This window comes from Schistocerca gregaria, chromosome X, assembly GCF_023897955.1.
Source record: "Schistocerca gregaria isolate iqSchGreg1 chromosome X, iqSchGreg1.2, whole genome shotgun sequence".
NCBI classification, from domain to species: domain Eukaryota; kingdom Metazoa; phylum Arthropoda; class Insecta; order Orthoptera; family Acrididae; genus Schistocerca; species Schistocerca gregaria.
Genome location: NC_064931.1, coordinates 159207302 through 159229375, shown reverse-complemented (window position 1 = coordinate 159229375; position 22074 = coordinate 159207302). Strand labels below are relative to the sequence as shown.

The following is a 22074-nucleotide window of genomic DNA, read 5'->3' as shown; positions in this document are numbered from 1 at the left end:
TGATGACCTCAGAAGTTAAGTCCCATAGTGCTCAGAGCATTTGAACCATTTTTGATGACTGGAACTTTTTTTTGTCCCGACTCAAGTCACTAACATTACAAAGATGCCATAGATCTTTTTGTTTGCATCTGTATCGCGTGTGATGGAAGGTCACTGCAAGCTGACAGCTTGGGAATTTAACACTGGTAACACTCATGCTTACAAAGTTTGTCATCCTAAACGGCAGGTTAAAAAGTGTGTTGCCGTTCCTATGTAATTTCGTTTCAGAACTTCATAAATGCCCTTACCATTCCAGCAGCTAACTTTTCTGCTCCTGTTCTGTACACCAAAAGGCGTTGTCTTAACTTGTTGAAGAAAAATAATGTTTTGTTAAGATGGCTGGCAGGTAGTTTTGTTGCTGAACAGCTAAAGTGTCGTTACTCAAAGAAGTGGAATTTTACCAAAGAAACCAATTTTATGGGTCGTACTAAAACAAGCCTAGAATTTTAATGGCACACAGAGTTTGGGAATCTTCTTAAAAGGAACGTCGACACAGAAACACTTCTAGGCAAGATTCACTGCGCTAAGACAACCCTGGTAAACAGTGAGCCCTCTATAAGATGCTATTGTTTCTCCCCTCTCTAGCGTAGAATACGCTACGATTAATAGTTATTAGAGGTTAGAATAGTGAAACTATCTGGGACTTAAACTAGGATGTCTACCTTGTCGTATATTGTATCTAAAAGGCACGAATTCTTTCCAGTCATTAAGTGACATGTATACCAAGTTTTGTTGAAATCTGTCCAGTTGTGTAGCAGGAGATGTGGAACATACATACATGTTTACAAAAATACTTATGCACAGATTCATTTTTATAATATGTATGGGTTATGGAATAGGCCTTGTTAGTCAGAAAAATCTCTATATTTTCTATTAAAATATTGTACAGATTTTCTGTTTCTTGTGAAGATATATCAAAAATAGGTTCTGTGATCTCTACAAATCCTTTCTCTGAGTGGTTAAACCCGTTATGGTTTCGTAGATGACAGCACTCTGCCCTATTACCTAAACCGTTACAAGTAGGAAACGTAATTTGTTTGGCATTTCTGTGTACTGCACGTCACCCACTTCCTTTATTCCATTAAATTGCTTACAGATTGTTTCACGATTGGCCAATCTTGTCACTGTTCTTTTATCTCAGTCTATAATATAATCCTACTATGTTTCTTTAGTCAGTTCCAGAACAACTAAAAATTAATGTTCAAAGGGAATAGGTTTAATATACAAATACCTCCTTTATAGGTTAACTATAATCCCAGCCGCACCTATTATTCTCACTAGTGGAATATCGAATATATTAGATTCCGTCTTTATGTACTCATAAAACGATTGGAACGCGCTAATTTGTCTTCGACTATCAGTTGAAGTCTCATTTTCTCTTTCACAAATGTCGATAAATACCACTATTTGGTGACAGTGTTGTGGTCCAGTATCATTAATTTTCCTCGGCAGATTTCAATATACTTATAAGTGTTGCTATTAGAAGTAGTTTATCTTGACGCGAAATTTACGTAGATAGTTGCTGTGAGTTAATATGGGCAGAAGTCATTCTTGGTAACGGGAATGAAACAGTAATCCGATCCTTTTACCGACCTCCCAATTCAGATGATACAACTGCTGAAAGGTTCAAAGAAAACTTGAGTTTAATTTCAAACACGTACCCGACACCGTTATAGTTGGTGGTGACATTAATTTACCCTCGATATGTTGGCGAAAATACATGTTTAATTCCAGAAGGACGCATAAAACATCATCCGAAATTGTGCTAAACGCATTATCTGAAAATTATTTCTAGCAGTTAGTTCATGAACCCAGGTGAAAAGCAAACGGTTATGATCACACACTTGACGTCTTATCAACAAATAATCTTGAGCTAATAACTAGCATCAAAACGGATACAGGGATTAGTGAACACAGAGTTGTCGTAGCGAGACTGTATATTGTAACCTCCAAATCCTCCAGAAATAAACGAAAAATATACCTATTCAAACAAGCCTTCCTGAAAGACAACCGCCACCGCACTCACTCAAAATTAACAATGTAAGTGTAGACAAGACGTGGCTTGAATTCAAAGAAACAGTATCGGAAGCAGTTGAGAGATTTAAACCAAATAAATTAACAATCGACGTAGCTGATCCTCCTTGGCACACAAAACTGGTCAGAATACTGTTGCAGAAACAACGAACGAAACATGCCAGATTGAAACGGACGCAAAATCTGCAAGATTGACGATCTTTTACAGAAGCTCGAAATTTAGTGCGAACCTCAGTGATAGATGTTTATAACAGTTTCCACATCGCAACTTTATCGCGAAACCCGGCAGAAAATCCAAAGAGATTCTGCTCGTATGTGAAGTATGCTAGCGGCAAGACACAATCAATGCCTTCTCTGCGCGATAACAGTGGAAGTACTATAAACGACAGTGGTACCAAAGCAGAGATGCTAAACACAGCCTTCCAATTCCTCCACCAAAGAAGACGAAGTAAATATTCCAGAATTCGAACCAAGAACAGCTGCCAACATGAGTAACGTAGAAGTAAATATCCTCGGAGTAGTGAAGAAACTTAAATCGCTTAACAAAATCAAGTCTTCCGGTCTAACCTATATACTACTTAGGTTTCTTTCAGAGTATGCTGATACAGTACCTCCACACTTAAGAATCATATACAACAGTTCGCTCAGCGAAAGATCGGTAACCCAAGACTAGAAAGTTGCACAGGTCACACCAATATTCAGGAAAGGTACTAGAAGCAATCCACTAAATTACAGTCCCATATCATTAACGTCGGCATGCAGCAAGACTGTGTAATATACATTGTGATCGAACATTATGAATTATGCTATTTTGTCTAAAACTGACATGGTGAGACCGTGGCTGTGTACAATTAATGTAGGTTAATTCTTACAGAGAAGAAAACAGCAACCAGCCACTATTAACACTGCTATTTATTTAGGTAAATAGCGCCGTTACCGGTTTCGAACTGGAAAGTTCATCATCAGACTCATCAGACGGCTGTTCACATGATTTTCAAGATACACTTTACATTATCGTCCGTTTTTGATTTTTATTATTCCACTGTGGCGAAATACGTATTTTTGGCGTGTTGTTGCCCTACGGTAGAAAAACAGTGTTAGAAGCGCCCTATGTGAAAATAACTAGCCTCCAAACGATGAAATACAGAGTAAATAAATATGTAAGGTTAAGTGGTTATGGTACTTACGTCGAAAATTACGCGCAATTTTGTTGCGAAGTTGCGAAGTTACGCTGAAATGTAACGTCCACTATTCAAAGTGCCGTCAATGCGAACAAGAGGTGACCGAGACGTGTAACCAATGGCATCCCATGCCATCACGCCAGGTGATACGCCAGTATGGGGATGACGAATACGCGCTTCCAATGTGCATTCACCGCGATGTCGCCAAATACGGATGCGACCTTGACAATGCTGTAAGCAGAAGCTGGATTCATCCGAAAAATTGACGTTTTGCCATTCGTGCAACCAGGTTCGTCGGCGAGTACACCATCGCAGGCGCTCTTGTCTCTGATGGAGCGTCAAGGGTAACCGCAGCCACGGTCTCCCAGCTGATAGTCCATGCTCCTGCAAACGTCGTCGAACTGTTCGTGCAGATGGTTGTTGTCTTGCAAACGTCCCCATCTCGTGACTCAAGGGTCGAAACGTGGCTGCACGATCCGTTACAGCCATGCGGATAAGATGCCTGTCATCTCGACTGCTAGTGATACGAGTCCGTTGGGATCCAGCACGGCGTTCCGTATTACCCTCCTGAACCCACCGATTCCATATTCTGCTAACAGTCATTGGATCTCGACCAACGCGAGCAGCAATGTCGCGATATGATAAACCGCAATCGCGATAGGCTACAATCCGACCTTTATCAAAGTCGGAAACGTGATGGTTCGCATTTCTCCTCCTTACACGAGGCATCACAGCAACGTTTCACCAGGCAACGCAGGTCACTGCTGTTTGTGTATCAGAAATCGGTTGGAAAATATGGTCATGTCAGCACGTTGTAGGTGTCGCCACCGGCGCCAACCTTGTGTGAATGTTCTGAAAAGCTAATCATTTGCATATCACAACATCTTTTTCTTGATGGTTAAATTTCGCGTCTGTAGCACATCTTCGTGGTGTAGCAATTTTAATGGACAGTAGTGTATTTGAGGAGTCATCTGCGTGGGTCGTCAATGTGTACACTGCTGTTAGTGGCACACGGTTACTAAATGGATTGGAAAGCACGTGCAGCTCGGAGCCGGAAAAAGTGGAGCGTGTGCCGTTCACCGCGAGAGTAGAATAAAGTAAACGGCAGCCGGTGTTTACCTGAAGGCGGGCCGGGGAGGTTCCGGAGCGGCCACAGGGCGGAAGGCGGGGCGGCGCGTCGCCGACGGCTCGTCGGCGTCACTCAGCGCGAGCGTGGGCGGCGGCGGCGGGGGTGGCGAGGGCTGCGCCGCGGCGGGCGTGGCCGGCCGGCCGGGCCGGAACGCTTCCACGTCGTAGTCGTCCTCCTCCGGGAACTCCGCCACCGGCGGCGGGCTGGGCGGCGTCGCGCTCACCTGGGCACCACACACAGGCACTTCGTAACTACGTCGAAATAAGTGTCCGACGAATAGAGAAGCAACTGAAACCACTCAGCAGAGGGAAGTCCACTGGACCTGACGGGATACCAACTCCATTCTACACAGAGTACGCGAAAGGACTTGCCAGCCGTGTACCGCAAGTCTCTAGAGCAGGGCTTCCCAGTGAGTGGTCCACGGACCCCTTAGGGGTCCGTTTGCTCTTTCTAGGGGGTCCGCGGTCACCCTTCACCAAATCGTGTAAAATAATGAGTAAAATTATTGAATAAAAATGTGAAAATCAAATTCATCACTATTTTTTTTTTCGTATGAAAAACATGTGTACTTCAGGGCGCATTCCCAAGCAGCCTTTGCGGTTCCTAATTGAGAACGCATACACAGATTAGTGCCGGAGAATGCGGCTTCTCTGACCAACTGTTTCGCAATAACACGGGGGTCGTTTGTGCGCCGGCTCATGGCGGTAGATGCGCTGGAACCTTTTACGCGTGCGCGGAGCGAGCTTTGTCGACCAATCACAGTGCTCGCTGGTACGTATGCGGCGCCAGGCATAATTAAATGTTAAACTTACTTTGTCAGTGCACTACCTATTTCATAAGTCGATTTTTGACCTTCAAGTTGTTTTCATTCATCTCTGAACCAAAGGCTATTGATACTTTGTGGAGGGGGAGGTGGAGGGGGTGTCATTGGGAACACGGAATTTGCATTAAGAAGCTTTCACTTCCCATGGGTTTCAGTCTAAAATTTAAAGTTACTGTGCTCTTGACTGACTAGGGGTCCGCCATGGATTTTCGACTGGAGAAGGAGTCCACCAGCTGAAAAGGTTGGGAAGCCCTGCTTTAGAGGAACGGAAGGTTCCAAATGATTGGAAAAGAGCACAAGTAGTCCCAGTCTTCAAGAAGGGTCGTCGAGCAGATGCTCAAAACTATAGACGTATATCTCTGACGTCGATCTGTTGTAGCATTTTAGAACATGTTTTTAGCTCGCGCATCATGTCATTTGTGGAAACCCAAAATCAACTCTGTAGGAATCGACATGGATTGCGGAAGCAGCGATCGTGTGAGACACAACTCACTTTATTTGTTCATGAGACCCAGAAAATATTAGATACAGGCTCCCAGGTAGACGCCATTTTCCTAGACTTCCGGAAGGCGTTCGATACAGTTCCGCACTGTAGCCTGACAAACAAAAGAAGAGCCTACGGAATATCAGACCAGCTGTGTGGCTGGATTCAAGAGTTTTTACCAAACAGAACACAGTATGTTGTTATCAATGGAGAGACGTCTACAGACGTTAAAGTAACCTCTGGCGTGCCACAGGGGAGTGTTATGGGACCATTGCTTTTCACAATATATATAAATGACCTAGTAGATAGTGTCGGAAGTTCCATGCGGCTTTTCGCGGATGATGCTGTAGTATACAGAGAAGTTGCAGCATTAGAAAATTGCACCGAGATGCAGGAAGATCTGCAGCGGATAGGCACTTGGTGCAGGGAGTGGCAACTGACCCTTAATATAGACAAATGTAATGTATTGAAAATACATAGAAAGAAGGATCCTTTATTTTATGATTATATGAGAGCGGAACAAACACTGGTAGCAGTTACTTTTGTAAGATATGTGGGAGTATGCGTATGGAACGATTTGAAGTGGAATGATCATATAAAATTAATTGTTGGTAAGGCGGGTGCCAGGTTGAGATTAACTGGGAGAGTCCTTAGAAAATGTAATCCATCAACAAACTTACAAAACACTCGTTCGACATATACTTGAGTATTGCTCATTAGTGTGGGATCCGTACCAGATAGGGTTGACGGAGGAGATAGAGATGATTCAAAGAAGAGCGGCGCGTTTCTACACAGGGTTATTTGGTAAGCGTGACAGCGTTTCGGAGATGTTTAGCAAACTCAAGTGGCAGACTCTGCGAGAGAGGCGCTCTGCATCGCGATGTAGCTTGCTGTCCAGGTTTCGAGAGGGTGCGTTTCTGGATAAGGTATCGAATATATTGCTTCCCCTTACTTATACCTCCCGAGGAGACCACGAATGAAAAATTAGAGAGATTCGAGCGCGCACGGAGGCTTTCCGGCAGTCGTTCTTCCCGCGAACCATACGCGACTGGAACAGGAAAGGGAGATAATGACAGTGTCACGTAAAGTGCCCTCCGCCACGCACCGTTGGGTGGCTTGCGGAGTATAAATGTAGATGTAGATGTACTGCAACTATTACTGCGTAAAGTGAAGCGCCGGCACGCCAGTCAGGAGAAGAGATGGCCGTGAGTAGACGTCAGCCAATCGCACGCTGACCTGCCCCTCTCCAGGACGACAACGTGTCAGCAGCAGCCCCTACGTGAAGAAGACTTACGTGCTGCGACCGCCTGGCAACGCCCCACACAGTACTGGCGAGTCCCTGCAAAACAGCTACTACTGATAACCCCAGATGCTCGACTCGCCGAAAAACAGGCAACCGTAGGGAAACCGTAGTGTACACAGCACGCAAACCAACCACACACCCCCCCCCCCCCCCCTACACTGTTTGTGAGCCGATTTATGACCGATCCCCCACTAATGTACAACGACCTTGAACTGTTGCAGGGACGCAGCAACTGTAGCAAGCCCCGCAACGAGCTCCAGCAACGACAAAGGTAACGATGCACGATACCTCGCACTAACATAACCACACCTTGCATGCACTGTCGCAGATAGCAAGCCGCTACTGCCCTTACTACCCGTCCTACTGTCGCAGAGGATTTTTTCCCTTGGCTCTTGCCTTGGCACTTTGTTTCTTCTGCCCTTACAACCGCTACCCTTCGATCGCTTTCGTCCACTTTCTGTCTCCTGATGGACCATGTTAATGAGTAATCTTACCCAGACGCATGGATAACATCACAGCCCACATCCTGTGACTCCTGATTCAAAAACTAACATGCTATACGGAGGTGACAGTAGAACTTTTGGTTTGGTCACCTCGTTGGTGTAGGCGTGGAGTAGCCCCATCCTTTGCGAAAACAAGAAAGGCGACGCCCCAGTTGAGGAGTAACTTCAAGACTAGCGACTTGAATAGAAGCGTCAACGCTCGTTCCTACGCTTGCACACTCTAGACTTAGGAGTTGTTATACTGTAGAGATTGCTTATTTGCTATGTCGCCCTTTGCTTGCGACTTATCTGTGTAATTCTAAAAGTTAAGTATTGTCATTTACTTTTTTGTAATAAAACCCATTATATCGATTTGTTTGAATTGTGTGTCTAGCGAACCGAGTACGTAAGATTCCTAGACTTCACATATTTGACTACGAGCATAGAGACATAACAACAACGTATATCCACCTCTGGGACTTTCGGGGAAACTGCACGGAAACTACGAGACATACAGAGAAAAAACACGTATCGGTGGATACGGCATCTCTCCGAGTTTAGATTCGTAATAAGTAACATAACTTAGTAGCAGAGAACGTCACTACAGAGAGAGCGTGTCAGAATTTGTAGACAAATCGTCCGCTCGGTACTGTCGCATCGAATTAGTTGGCGCTCGTAGATGCGCAACCTGGCGAACAGATTTTCAAAGCGGGCCGATGTCACCGGGTCGACGAATTGCGTGCACGTGTACCTCCGCCCGCTGTGCAAACGGTGGCCCTATCGAACACCTGTAATGCGAGTTAAAAACGCTGTCCACCGATACGTGTCTATTTTCTGTACTTCTTTCAGGATTTGTGTAGCCGTCTTCTGAGCCCCTGGAGGCACTTAACGGATAACCCCGTATTCCGACCTCCGTTACCCTCTACAATTTATGCCCTTGAAACTTTCGTTACTAAGTTGACAATGCCTCGGTGCCTTATGGTTTGTCACGTCGCCCAGTCTCATCTTTTAGTCAGGTAGTAGCATGAAATCCTTTTTTCTTCCGTTACATTCAGCATCTGCTCGTTAGTTATTCAGTCTACTCCTCCTGTCTTCAGCATTCATCTGAAGCACCATATTTCAAATGTTTCTATTCTCCCCTTGTCTGAACTTCTTAATATCCACATTTAACTTCTGTAAAAGGCTACATTCCAGACAATTACATTCACGGAAGACTTCCTAACATTTGCATTTGCATGCATGTCATGTCCGCAATTTCTGACATGTACGAAAGAACAGAAACCATTTCGATCCTACGGCCACAATGAATAGAGACACAAAGGAATTAAAGACATTAGCTGCCAGTGGGCATCGATTCATTTCAATGAGGCAAGTTGAAAATTTGTTCCGGATCAGGATTCGAAACCGGGTCTGCTGCTTACTAGGCAGATGCGCTGAACACTGCGCAATCCGGACGCAGTGGTCGCCACAGTCACACGACTTCACACCCAAATTCTCTACTGATGTCCCACACACTACTGATGTAGTGCCTTTGCTCATTAACCTCATTACCCACGGCATCTTGCCGATTCCTGTAAGGTTGGAGTTCGTTGTGCGTCTCCACTGAAAGTATCGACAGATCCTAGTTTGATCCTGCTGCCACTATGAATCGAGATGCAAAGGAATCAAAGACATTGGCTACCAGTGGGCACCCATTTATTTCAATGGGGCAAGTTGAAAATTTGTGTCGGACCAGGGTTGAAACCTAGGTCTCCTGCTTACTAAACATTGGTTTACATATGTATTTGATGTTAACAAATTCCAGCTTTTAATAATGTTTTTTTTGCTGCTGTGCGGCCCCATTTTATACCTTTCCTCTCGATCATCATATAGTAACTCAAAATCTAACTGGGGCACTTTACTTCGATTGCCTATAATAGGGTACGCTTTGGGATGCACATAAAACGTTTAGCAGCCATTAGTAGTGGAGCTTTTTCGAGGGTATATAAATTTATCAAGAGAGTCAGATTCAGAAACACTGGCTAATGTGGCGCACACCCCACATTTTCCAGTTACGCAGGATAGACAACGCCTGGAGCATAAAACGTGGAACAAAAAAATGTGTGTGAAATCTTATGGGACTTAACTGCTAAGGTCATCAGTCCCGAAGTTTACACACTACTTAACCTAAATTATCCTAAGGACAAACACACACACCCATGCCCGAGGGAGGACTCGAACCTACGCCGGGACCAGCCGCACAGTCCATGACTGCAGCGCCCTTAACCGCTCGGCTAGCCCCGCGCGGCAAAAGGTGGGGCAGGAACAGACATCACAGCATCGAGGCCGCAAAGTATTCTCCTTCTCACTCTGTGCAGAACAAACCGCGTACTTGCCTTCTTACTTGCTCTCACTATAGCAAGTGGTTTTGTCAAAATTGAACTCCGACTCAACCGCTTTGTCGGAGTCCAAGTGGAAGTCGGAGGAGGTATTCACGTTATTTTCATTTGTGAGTAACCACAGTACTGTGTAAAACCGACAGTTTATTTATGGAACAAAATTAGTCGCAAAATAAGTTACTTATGTACGAGGGATATACGGAAAGTAAGATCTGATTAGGTGCGAAATGGAAACCACTGCGAAAATCCGATGGAACTGCACAGATGTGTTGGCCAGTGTTTTTAGTGCCTGTCGATCGCTTCAGTCACTCTTTTCCGTCCACACCACAAATTGATCACGTAGAAATGTCTAAAACAACAGTGTCCCCCGCCAAGTATGTGGATCTCATGAGGGATTTCACCTGAAGGTATGCAGCCCACATATCATAAATGTCATGCATTTCTTTCTTCAAAGCAATTTTGAACCGCCTTCTGCAGGGGCAATGAAGACGCTCCAACAGCGTTTCGGTGGGAAGTGTTTGATCGCCCACAATACAGACTTAATCGGCTGCCTCCGTTGTTCATCTCTGCTCGCAAGAACCGCTGGCTACGAAGACATTTTGGCACACACATCAAAAGGCAGACCATTGTCTACATCTCTACATCTATATCCATACTCTGCAAGCCACCTGACGGTGTGTGGCGGAGGGTACTTTGAGTACCTCTATCGGCTCTTCTTTCTATTCCAGTCTCGTATTGTTCGTGGAAAGAAGGATTGTCGGTATGCTTCTGTGTGGACTCTAATCTCTCTGATTTTATCCTCATGGTCTTTTCGCGAGATATGCGTAGGAGGGAACAATATAGTGCTTGGCTCTTCGGTGAAGGTATGTTCTCGAAACTTTAACAAAAGCCCGTACCGAGCTACTAAGCGTCTCTCCTGCAGAGTCTTCCACTGGAGTTTATCTATCATCTCCGTAACGCTTTCGCGATTACTAAATGATCCTGTAACGAAGCGCGCTGCTCTCCGTTGGATCTTCTCTATTTCTTCTATCAAACCTATCTGATACTAATCCCACACTGCTGAGCAGTATTCAAGCAGTGGGCGAACAAGCGTACTGTAACCTACTTCCTTTGTTTTCGGATTGCATTTTCTTAGGATTCTTCCAATGAATCTCAGTCTGGCATCTGCTTTACCGACGATCAACTTTACATGATCATTCAATTCTAAATCACTCCTAATGCGTACTCCCAGATAATTTATGTAATTAACAGCTTCCAGACCTTCTATATTGTAGCTGAATGATAAAGGATCTTTCTTTCTATGTATTCGATGAACATAACACTTTTCTGCATTGAGATTCAATTGTCATTCCCTGCACCATGTGTCAATTCGCTGCAGATCCTCCTGCATTTCAGTACAATTTTCCATTGTTAGAACCTCTCGATACACCACAGCATCATCTGCAAAAAGCCTGAGTGAACTACCGATGTCATCCACAAGGTCATTTATGCATATTGTGAATAGCAACGGTCCTACGACACTCCCCTGCGGCACACCTAAAATCACTCTTACTTCGGAAGACTTCTCTCCATTGAGAATGACATGCTGCATTCTGTTATCTAGGAACTCTTCAATCCAATCACACAACTGGTCTGATAGTCTATTTGCTCTTACTTTGTTCATTAAAGGACTGTGGGGAACTGTATCGAACCCCTTGCGGAAGTCAAGAAACATGGCATCTACCTGTGAACCCGTGTCTATGGCCCTCCGATGAGTCTCGTGGACGAATAGCGCGAGCTCTTGGTTTCACACGACCGTCGTTTTTCGAAACCCATGCTGATTCCTACAGAGTAGATTTCTAGTCTCCAGAGAAGTCATTATACTCGAACATAATACGTGTTCCAAAATTCTACAACTGACCGACGTTAGAGATATAGGTCTATAGTTCTGCACATCTGTTCGACGTCCCTTCTTGAAAACGGGGATGACCTGTGCCCTTTTCCAATCTTTTGGAACGCTACGCTCTTCTAGAGAACTACGGTACACCGCTGCAAGAAGGGGGGCAAGTTCCTTCGCGTACTCTGTATAAAATCGAACTGGTATCCCATCAGGTCCAGCGTCCTTTCCTCTTTTGAGCGATTTTAATTGTTTCTCTATCCCTCTGTCGTCTATTTCGATATTTACCATTTTGTCATCTGTGCGACAATCTAGAGAAGGAACTACAGTGCAGTCTTCCTCTGTGAAACAGCATTGGAAAAAGACATTTAGTATTTCGGCCTTTAGTCTGTCATCCTCTGTTTCAGTACCATTTTGGTCACAGAGTGTATGGACATTTTGTTTTGATCCACCTACCGCTTTGTCATAAGACCAAAATTTCTTAGGATTTTCTGCCAAGTCAGTATATAGAACTTTACTTTCGAATTCATTGAACGCCTCTCGCATAGCCCTCCTCACACTACATTTCGCTTCGTGTAATTTTTGTTTGTCTGCAAAGCTTTGGCTATGTTTATGTTTGCTGTGAAGTTGCCTTTGCTTCCGCAGCAGTTTTCTGTGGTGGTGGTGGTTAGTGTTTAACGTCCCGTCGACAGCGAGGTCATTAGAGACGGAGCGCAAGCTCGGGTTAGGGAAGGATGGGAAAGGAAATCGGCCGTGCCCTTTCAAAGGAACCATCCCGCCATTTGCCTGAAACGATTTAGGGAAATCACGGAAAACCTAAATCAGGATGGCTGGAGACGGGATTGAACCGTCGTCTTCCAGCAGCTTTCTAACTCGGTTGTTGTACCACGGTGGCTGTTTTCCATCTCTTAGGATCTTGCTTGGCACATACTCATCTAACGCATATTGTACGATGGTTTTGAACTTTGTCCACTGATCCTCAACACTATCTGTACTTGAGACAAAACTTTTGTGTTGAGCCGTCAGGTACTCTGTAATCTGCTTTTTGTCACTTTTGCTAAAGAGAAAAATCTTCCAACTTTTTTTAGTGAATTGGCGGAAAGTGCAGGCGGCTGCTATCTGTGACGAGGGTACTGTAAAGTTTGTACAACGCCACGACAAATGTCTAAGTCTGCGCGGCGACTATTTACAGAGGTAGCTGGAAGGTGTGGCTAACTGTTGCGAATAAAAAATTATTGATTTTCACTGTGGTTTCCATTTCGCGACAGATCGGACCTCGCTTTCCGAACAGCCCTCGTAAGTTCACCAGACAAGATATTAGTCACCCTCTTCACGCAACACACTCGTCGGCTTCGAGCGCTGTGGAGTCCACAGAACTGGTAGCACGTGATCGTCTGCTGTGTATATGCCTCTCCTTTGTATGGAATCAACTCGTTAAAATGGCTCACTAAGGAGACAAACAGAATGGAGCTACGATGTTTGGAATGTTCCTCATCAGACTGTGATTTAAGTTGCCGATTCGTTGATGTATGTGCACAGAAGCCGCTCCGTACTCAGCTACGACAGTCTCGAACCGCGCCCTGATGTCACCGCAAGCTGGGCTGGTGGTAGCTACTGCCTGTCAACGGCAGGTATGGCACTGTTAGTGGAGCGATACGGCACAGTGTGTAGGCCAATTTACATTATCACCAGCTTATCAATTCGTTCTTACTGCAGAACATGTGCGGGGACATTAACCATGGTTTGCAAACGAAGGACATCATATCAATAAATACGGGCTTAAGAAAAATTCTACGAGGGTTATTCCAAAAGAAATGCACACTATTTTTTATAAATCCATCTTTTATTCTACATCTTTGAAAACTTTACAGTGTGTAAATACATCCTTTAGAACAATATTTTCATTTCTCCACATAATTTCCATCCCTCTCAACTTCCTTACGCCATATTGGAACCAGCGCCTGTATACCCGCACGGTAAAATTATGGACCGACCTGTTGGAGCCACTGTTTGGCAGCGTGCACAAGGGAGTCATCATCTTCAAACCTTGTTCCACGAAGAGAGACTTTCAGTTTCCCAAAGAGATGATAGTTACATGGAGCCAGGTCAGGACTGTAAGGCGGGTGTTTCAGTGTTGTCCATCCGAGTTTTGTGATCGCTTCTATGGTTTTTTGACTGACATGTGGCCGTGCATTGTCGTGCAATAGTAAAACATCCTGCTTTTGGCGATGTGGTCGAACACGACTCAGTCGAGCTTGAAGTTTCTTCAGTGTCGTCACATATCCATCAGAATTTATGGTGGTTCTACATCTACATCTACATCTACATTCATACTCCGCAAGCCACCCAACGGTGTGTGGCGGAGGGCACTTTACGTGACACTGTCATTACCTCCCTTTTCTGTTCCAGTCGCGTATGGTTCGCGGGAAGAACGACTGTCTGAAAGCCTCCGTGGGCGCTCAAATCTCTCTAATTTTACATTCGTGATCTCCACTGGAGGTATATGTAGGGGGAAGCAGTATATTCGATACCTCATCCAGAAACGCACCCTCTCGAAACCTGGGGAGCAAGCTACACCGCGATGCAGAGCGCCTCTCTTGCAGAGTCTGCCACTTGAGTTTGCTAAACATCTCCGTAACGCTATCACGGTTACCAAATAACCCTGTGACGAAACGCGCCGCTCTTCTTTGGATCTTCTCTATCTCCTCCGTCAACCCGATCTGGTACGGATCCCACACTGATGAGCAATACTCAAGTATAGGTCGAACGAGTGTTTTGTAAGCCACCTCCTTTGTTGATGGACTACATTTTCTACGGATTCTCCCAATGAATCTCAACCTGGTACCCGCCTTACCAACAATTAATTTTATATGATCATTCCATTTCAAATCGTTCCGCAGGTATACTCCCAGATATTTAACAGAAGTAACTGCTACCAGTGTTTGTTCCGCTATCATATAATCGTACAATAAAGGATCCTTCTTTCTATGTATTCGCAATACATTACATTTGTCTATGTTAAGGGTCAGTTGCCACTCCCTACACCAAGTGCCTATCCGCTTCAGATCTTCCTGCATTTCGCTACAATTTTCTAATGCTGCAACTTCTCTGTATACTACAGCATCATCCGCGAAAAGCCGCATGGAACTTCCGACACTATCTACTAGGTCATTTATATATATTGTGAAAAGCAATGGTCCCATAACACTCCCCTGTGGCACGCCAGAGGTTACTTTAACGTCTGTAGACGTCTCTCCATTGATAACAACATACTGTGTTCTGTTTGCTAAAAACTCTTCAATCCAGCCACACAGCTGGTCTGATATTCCGTAGGCTCTTACTTTGTTTATCAGGCGACAGTGCAGAACTGTATCGAACGCCTTCCGGAAGTCTAGGAAAATAGCATCTACCTGGGAGCCTGTATCTAATGATTTCTGGGTCTCATGAACAAATAAAGTGAGTTGGGTCTCACACGATCGCTGTTTCCGGAATCCATGTTGATTCCTACAGAGTAGATTCTGGGTTTCCAAAAACGACACGATACTCGAGCAAAAAACATGTTATAAAATTCTACAACAGATCGACGTCAGAGATATAGGTTCATAGTTTTGCGCATCTGTTCGACGACCCTTTTTGGAGACTGGGACTACCTGTGGTCTTTTCCAATCATTTGGAACCTTCCGTTCTTCTAGGGACTTGCGGTACACGGCTGTTAGAAGGGGGGGGGGGGGGGGGGGCAAGTTCTTTCGCGTACTCTGTGTAGAATCGAATTGGTATTCCGTCAGGTCCAGTGGACTTTCCTCTGTTGAGTGATTTCAGTTGCTTTTCTATTCCTTGGACACTTATTTCGATGTCAGCCATTTTTTTCGTTTGTGCGAGGATTTAGAGAAGGAACTGCAGTGCGGTCTTCCTCTGTGAAACAGCTTTGGAAAAAGGTGTTTAGTATTTCAGCTTTAAGCGTGTCATCCTCTGTTTCAAAGCCATCATCATCCTGGAGTGTCTGGATATGCTGTTTCGAGCCACTTACTGATTTAACGTAACACCAGAACTTCCTAGGATTTTCTGTCAAGTCGGTACATAAAATTTTACTTTCGAATTCACTGAACGCTTCATGCATAGCCCTCCTTACGCTAAGTTTGACATCGTTTAGGTTCTGTTTGTCTGAGAGGTTTTGGCTGCGTTTAAACTTGGAGTGAAGCTCTCTTTACTTCCGCAGTAGTTTCCTAACTTTGTTGTTGAACCACGGTGGGTTTTTCCCGTCCCTCACAGTTTTACTCGGCACGTACCTATCTAAAACGAATTTTACAATTGCCTTAAACTTTTTCCATAAACACTCAACATTGTCGGAACAGAAATTTTCGTTTTGAACTGTTAGGTAGTCTGAAATCTGCCTTCTAATACTCTTGCTAAACAGATAAACCTTCCTCCCTTTTTTTATATTCCTATTAACTTCCATATTCAGGGATGCTGCAACGGCCTTATGATCACTGATTCTCTGTTCTGCACTTACAGAGTCGAAAAGTTCGGGTCTGTTTGTTATCAGTAGGTCCAAGATGTGATCTGCACGAGTCGGTTCTCTGTTTAATTGCTCGAGGTAATTTTCAGATAGTACACTCAGTATAATGCCACTCGATGCTCTGTCCCTACCACCCGTCCTAAACATCTGAGTATCCCAGTCTATATCTGGTAAATTGAAATCTCCACCTAAGACTATAATATGCTGAGAAAATTTATGTGAAATGTATTCAAAATTTTCTCGCAGCTGTTCTGCCACTAATGCTGCTGAGTCGGGAGGTCGGTAAAAGGAGCCAATTATTAACCTAGCTCGGTTGTTGAGTGTAACCTCCACCCATAATATTTCACAGGAACTATCCACTTCTACTTCACTGCAGGATAATCTACTACTAACAGCGACAAACACGCCACCACCAGTTGCATGCAATCTATCCTTTCTAAACACCGTCTGTACCTTTGTAAAAATTTCGGCTGAATTTATCTCTGGCTTCAGCCAGCTTTCTGTACCTATAACGATTTCAGCTTCGGTGCTTTCTGTCAGCGCTTGAAGTTCCGGTGCTTTACCAATGCAGCTTCGACAGTTTACAATTACAATACCGATTGCTGCTTGGTCGCCGCATGTCCTGACTTTGCCCCGTACCCTTTGAGGCTGTTGCCCTTTCTGTACTTGCCCGAGGCCATCTAATCTAAAAAAAAAACGCCCAGTCCACGCCACACAGCCCCTGCTACCCGTGTAGCCGTTTGCTGCATGTAGTGGACTCCTGACCTATCCAGCGGAACCCGAAACCCCACCACCCTATGGCGCAAGTCGAGGAATCTGCAGCCCACACGGTCACAGAACCGTCTCAGCCTCTGATTCAGACCCTCCACTCGGCTCTGTACCAAAGGTCCGCAGTCAGTCCTGTCGACCATGCTGCAGATGGTGAGCTCTGCTTTCATCCCGCTAGCGAGACTGGCAGTCTTCACCAAATCAGATAGCCGCCGGAAGCCAGAGAGGATTTCCTCCGATACATAGCGACACACATAATTGGTGCCGACATGAGCGACCACCTGCAGGTGGGTGCACCCTGTACCCTTCATGGCAACCGGAAGGACCCTTTCCACACCTGGAATGACTCCCCCCGGTATGCACACGGAGTGCACATTGGTTTCCTTCCCCTCTCTTGCTGCCACATCCCTAAGGGGCCCCATTACGCGCCTGACATTGGAGGTCCCAACTACCAGTAAGCCCACCCTCTGCGATCACCCGGATCTTGCAGACTGAGGGGCAACCTATGTAACAGGACAAGCAGACATCTCCGGCCGAACATCAGTATCAGCCGGAGACAGAGCCTGAAACCGGTTCGTCAGACAAACTGGAGAGGCCTTCCGTTCAGCCCTCCGGAATGTCTTTCGCCCCATGCCACTTGGCTTGATGTCCACAAGCAAGAGTCCTTCGGAATCGGAAAACACCGTAGCCATAAATTTTCCAGCAGAAGGCGTGGTTTTAAATTTTTTTCTGGGGTGAATTTGCATGATGCCACTCCATTGATTGCCTCTTCGTCTCTGGTGAAAAAGGATGGAGCCATGTTTCATCACCTGTCACAATTCTTCCAAGAAATTCATCTCCATCATTTTCGTACTGTTCCAAAAGTTCGCTGCATGCCGTTTTTCTTGCTTCTTTGTGAGGCACTGTCAACATCCTGGGAACCCACCTGGCACAAACCTGTTGTTTTAATGCCAACACTTCCAGTAGCCTGCAAACACTTCCTTCCCCTATACCAACGCAGCGTGACAATTCGTTCACTGTGATGCGTCTGTCAGCAGTCACCAATTCGTTAACTCTCTGTACATTGTCTGGAGTGTGTGCAGTACGAGGCCTGTCGCTGCGAGGACAATCCTCAATATTGCCGTGCCCGCTTTCATCATGAAACCTGTTGCCCACCGACTAACTGTGCTGCGATCGACAGCAGCATCTCCATACACCTTTTTCAACCTCATGTGGATATTTCCCACTGTCTCGTTTTCACATCACAGGAATTCTATGACAGCACGTTGCTTCTGACGAACGTTACGTGTAGCAGTCATCTTGAAGACATGCTGTGACGACGCCGCTCACGGGAACAGGTTGAACGAAGTTTGAAAACAAGCGGGAACGATGTATCTACATACTGTAAAACATTCACACATGCAGAATGAAAACTGCATTTTTACAAACATAGTATGCATTTATTTTGGAGTGACCCTCGTAATTTGTGGCGAGTATAAAACGACAAAATCTATAACGAACTTAGAAGTTCAATTTGAACGGTATTTAAGCCTGTAGTGGATGCTGCCGAGAGAAATGTTGATTCTGTTTTGTGTTAGATGTGCAGTCAAAGGTATTTTAAAGGGACAAGTGGCATATTTTTGCCGACCATGAGCGTCTAATAAACTAGCGTCTTGTGTATTTACGAGAAGATCATTCTTAAATCTGTTAAGGAGATGATTATTGATAAATTCGTTGCTATTTGTACGCGTGACGTATATGTTCATACGAAATTATAGGAGGTGAAGGTTTTTGTGATCTTGCTCAGACGATAGTGGACACTGGAGTGACTTACGGAAAAGGAAAATCACCCATGATAAAAACTGCATACTTTATTTCAATGTACAAACGCATCGTACGAACTAAATAGAGAAACAAAATAAAAATTTGCTCTAGCTGTACAATACAATATGGTTTACATTTTAGCCTCTTCAGAGTATCCACCCTTTGCCCTCAGGAGAGCTGCACAAACTTTTGGAAAAGATATTTTGTAGTGTTTATGTAAACATGGCAGTCTAACCGTCTGCAAATTATACCAAAGGTCTTCAGCATCAGATGACCTCAGTTTTCTGACCTCCCTGCCAAGTTCATTCCATAAGATCTCAATGGGATTAACGTCAGGTGACTGACATCGCCATATCATATTCTTCATTTAGCCACATTTCTCTGCACTATTCATTGTCTTGCCGCGGAACATACCCTCTGCCAATTAGTCTCTTGTTAGATGGAACTGCATTGCTCATTAGTTTCCAGTGATATCCTTCCTTTCATTAATTCTCACCAGATCACCGACTTTATCATTTTCGCACACCATGACCGACTCCCACCAGATGGTAGAGCACTTGCCCGCGAAAGGCAAAGGTCCCGAGTTCGAGTCTCAGTCCTGCACACAGTTATAATCTGCCAGGAAGTTTCATATCAGCGCACATTCCGCTGCAGAGTGAAAATCTCGTTCTGGAAACTTCCCCCAGGCTGTGGCTAAGCCATGTCTCCGCAATACCCTTTCTTCCAGGAGTGCTAGTTCTTCAAGGTTTGCAGAAGAGCTTCTGTAACGTTTGGGAGGTAGGAGACGAGATACTGGCAGAAGTAAAGCTGTGAGGACGGGGCGTGAGTCGTGCTTGGGTAGCTCAGATGGTAAAGCACTTGCCCGCGAAAGGTAATAGGTCACGATTTCGAGTCTCGGTCCGGTACACAGTTTTAATCATCCAGGAAGTTTTAGTATGAGAGCAGCTCGAATCTCTGACGCAACAGTGCAATTAGGTTTAAAGGGGTGCAGAGCGACCAGAAAGCTTTCTCTACACAAACAAAAGAAGGTGAAAAGATTGAAATGGGTACAGCAACATAAAAAGTGGAGCGAGCAGCTATGGACCGAGGTATTATTCACGGACAAATCTACGTTTGAGGTATTTGGAAGCCGTCGCCGAATGTCTGTTCGTCGACTTTTTGGAGAACGTATGAAGAGTCAATGTGTGTTTTAATCTGCCAGGTAGTTTCATATCATCGCACCCTCCAAAAAAAAAAAGTGTCAAATGTTTGTGAAATCTTATGGGACTTAACTGCTAAGGTCATCAGTCCCTAAGCTGACGCACTACTTAACCTAAATTATCCTAAGGACAAACACACACACACCCAGGCCCGAGGGAGGACTCAAACCTCCGCTGGGACCAGCCGCACAGTCCATGACTGCAGCGCCTGAGACCGCTCGGCTAATCCCGTGCGGCGCGCACACTCCGCTGCAGAGTGAAAATATCATTCTGCTCTCATAGTGTCTACTTCCTTGCGAATCTCAGTGCAGTACGTGGTAACTGACGTTTATTCTGCACATATATGTACTGTCTCCGTGTATGATGTTACTTTGGGTGTTCTACTCGTAGATCGCGAAACACTTGCATTGAAAGCAGTTTGCTTTGACAGCATCAATGTATACACCACTTGAAATTAGTGTAGGTCAATTTTTCTTGCTACTGTCCAACTCTAATAGCCTTCCTGGAGCAGAGGAACAATTAAAGCACAAAAAAATGGCTCTGAGCACTATGGGACTTAACATCTGGGGTCATCAGTCCCCTAGAACTTAGAACTACTTAAACCTAACTAAACTAAGGACATCACACACATCCATGCCCGAGGCAGGATTCGAACCTGCGACCGTAGCAGTCGCGCGGTTCCAGACTGTAGTGCCTAGAACCGCTCGGCCACCCCAGCCGGCAATTAAAGCACAGTTTGCAGTTCCAGTCTCCTGCTTCTGTCCCGTTAGGAGGTAATATGGTATTAACCTGCCCAGGAATACAAACATGCTACTAGATTTACGCGGTGCACTGTAAAGTAATGTGAACTGATTGCTAGACAGAAAGCTGAACAAAGGAGTCCTATTAGAATGGAACCAATGTAACCTTCTTACATGTCCATTACGACATATAGAAACGTGGCCTGAAATTTTTAACACAGTGAGAATACACCGAAGGAAACACATTGTCAAAATTGTAGCTGCTACCGACACACTGTAAGTACTTTTAAAAAAAGGTTGAAATTCACCAAATTCATAGCTAGCCAAGCGGCTGGCGAAATGAACACCCCTGGCCTAGTTGTAGAAGACTGTGCATGTGCAAGACCGCGGGCTTATATTATTGGTTGACGAGACATCGGCAAACAGTAAACATGCCACAACGCGATCGCAATTTGTAAAGCGAATTTCAGTTTCTGTTGATAGTTCTGTTGTCACAAATGTTCACAGATACTATTTGCTCGAATTTGCAACATTAGCCGCTCGGAGTGGCCGCGCGGTTTGAGGCGCCATGTCACGAATTGCGCGGCCCCTCTCGCCGGAGGTTCGAGTTCTCCCTCGGGCATGGGTGTGTGTTGCACTTAGCATAAGTTAGTTTAAGTAGGGTGTAAGTCTAGGGACCGATGACCTCAGCAATTTGGTCCCTTAGGAATTAACATTTGAATATCATTTAATATTCATAATAATTATGGTTCAAATGGCTCTGAGCACTATGGGACTCAACTGCTGTGGTCATTAGTCCCCTAGAACTTAGAACTACTTAAACCTAACTAACCTAATGACATCACACACATCCATGCCCGAGGCAGGATTCGAACCTGCGACCGTAGCAGTAGCACGGTTCCGGACTGCGCGCCTAGAACCGCGAGACCACCGCGGCCGGCATAATAATTATGAGTTGCCTTTCCTGTATTGCTAAGTGTTAACAATGAAGATAAAACTGAATTTCTCCTTTGCTATTGCTTCGCATAAACTAGCTAATAACATTTGTCTTTCTGCAGATTTCAGAGTTTCAGAGTAATGTTGTGCCCAATTAATGTTTTCAGCTTTGCAAAGATGAAATATGAAGAATGTGGTATGCAGTCGACATCACCTACTTCTCCTGAAAACATATGTGTTATTTACTACTTAATTTCTCGAAAATTCACTCGAATGATGTCGACATTTTGTTTGGAACTGAGGAAACATTAAACGAAAGAGGAAATATCTCGCACGATTCTGTGAATTGTGCTTCGAACGACTGTTGTGCAAAATAAAGTCCA

The 22074-nt window shown here is 44.8% G+C and overlaps 1 protein-coding gene across 1 annotated transcript in view; it reads right to left on the bottom strand.

The window, feature by feature from the left end:
* Positions 1 to 22074, bottom strand: part of LOC126298553 (uncharacterized) — a 212113-nt gene that overhangs the window by 25098 nt on the left and 164941 nt on the right. The window contains exon 3 of the mRNA XM_049989911.1: positions 4374 to 4606. Within this exon, the coding sequence (XP_049845868.1) occupies positions 4374 to 4606 (233 nt within the window). The remainder of the gene's footprint in view (positions 1 to 4373; positions 4607 to 22074) is intronic.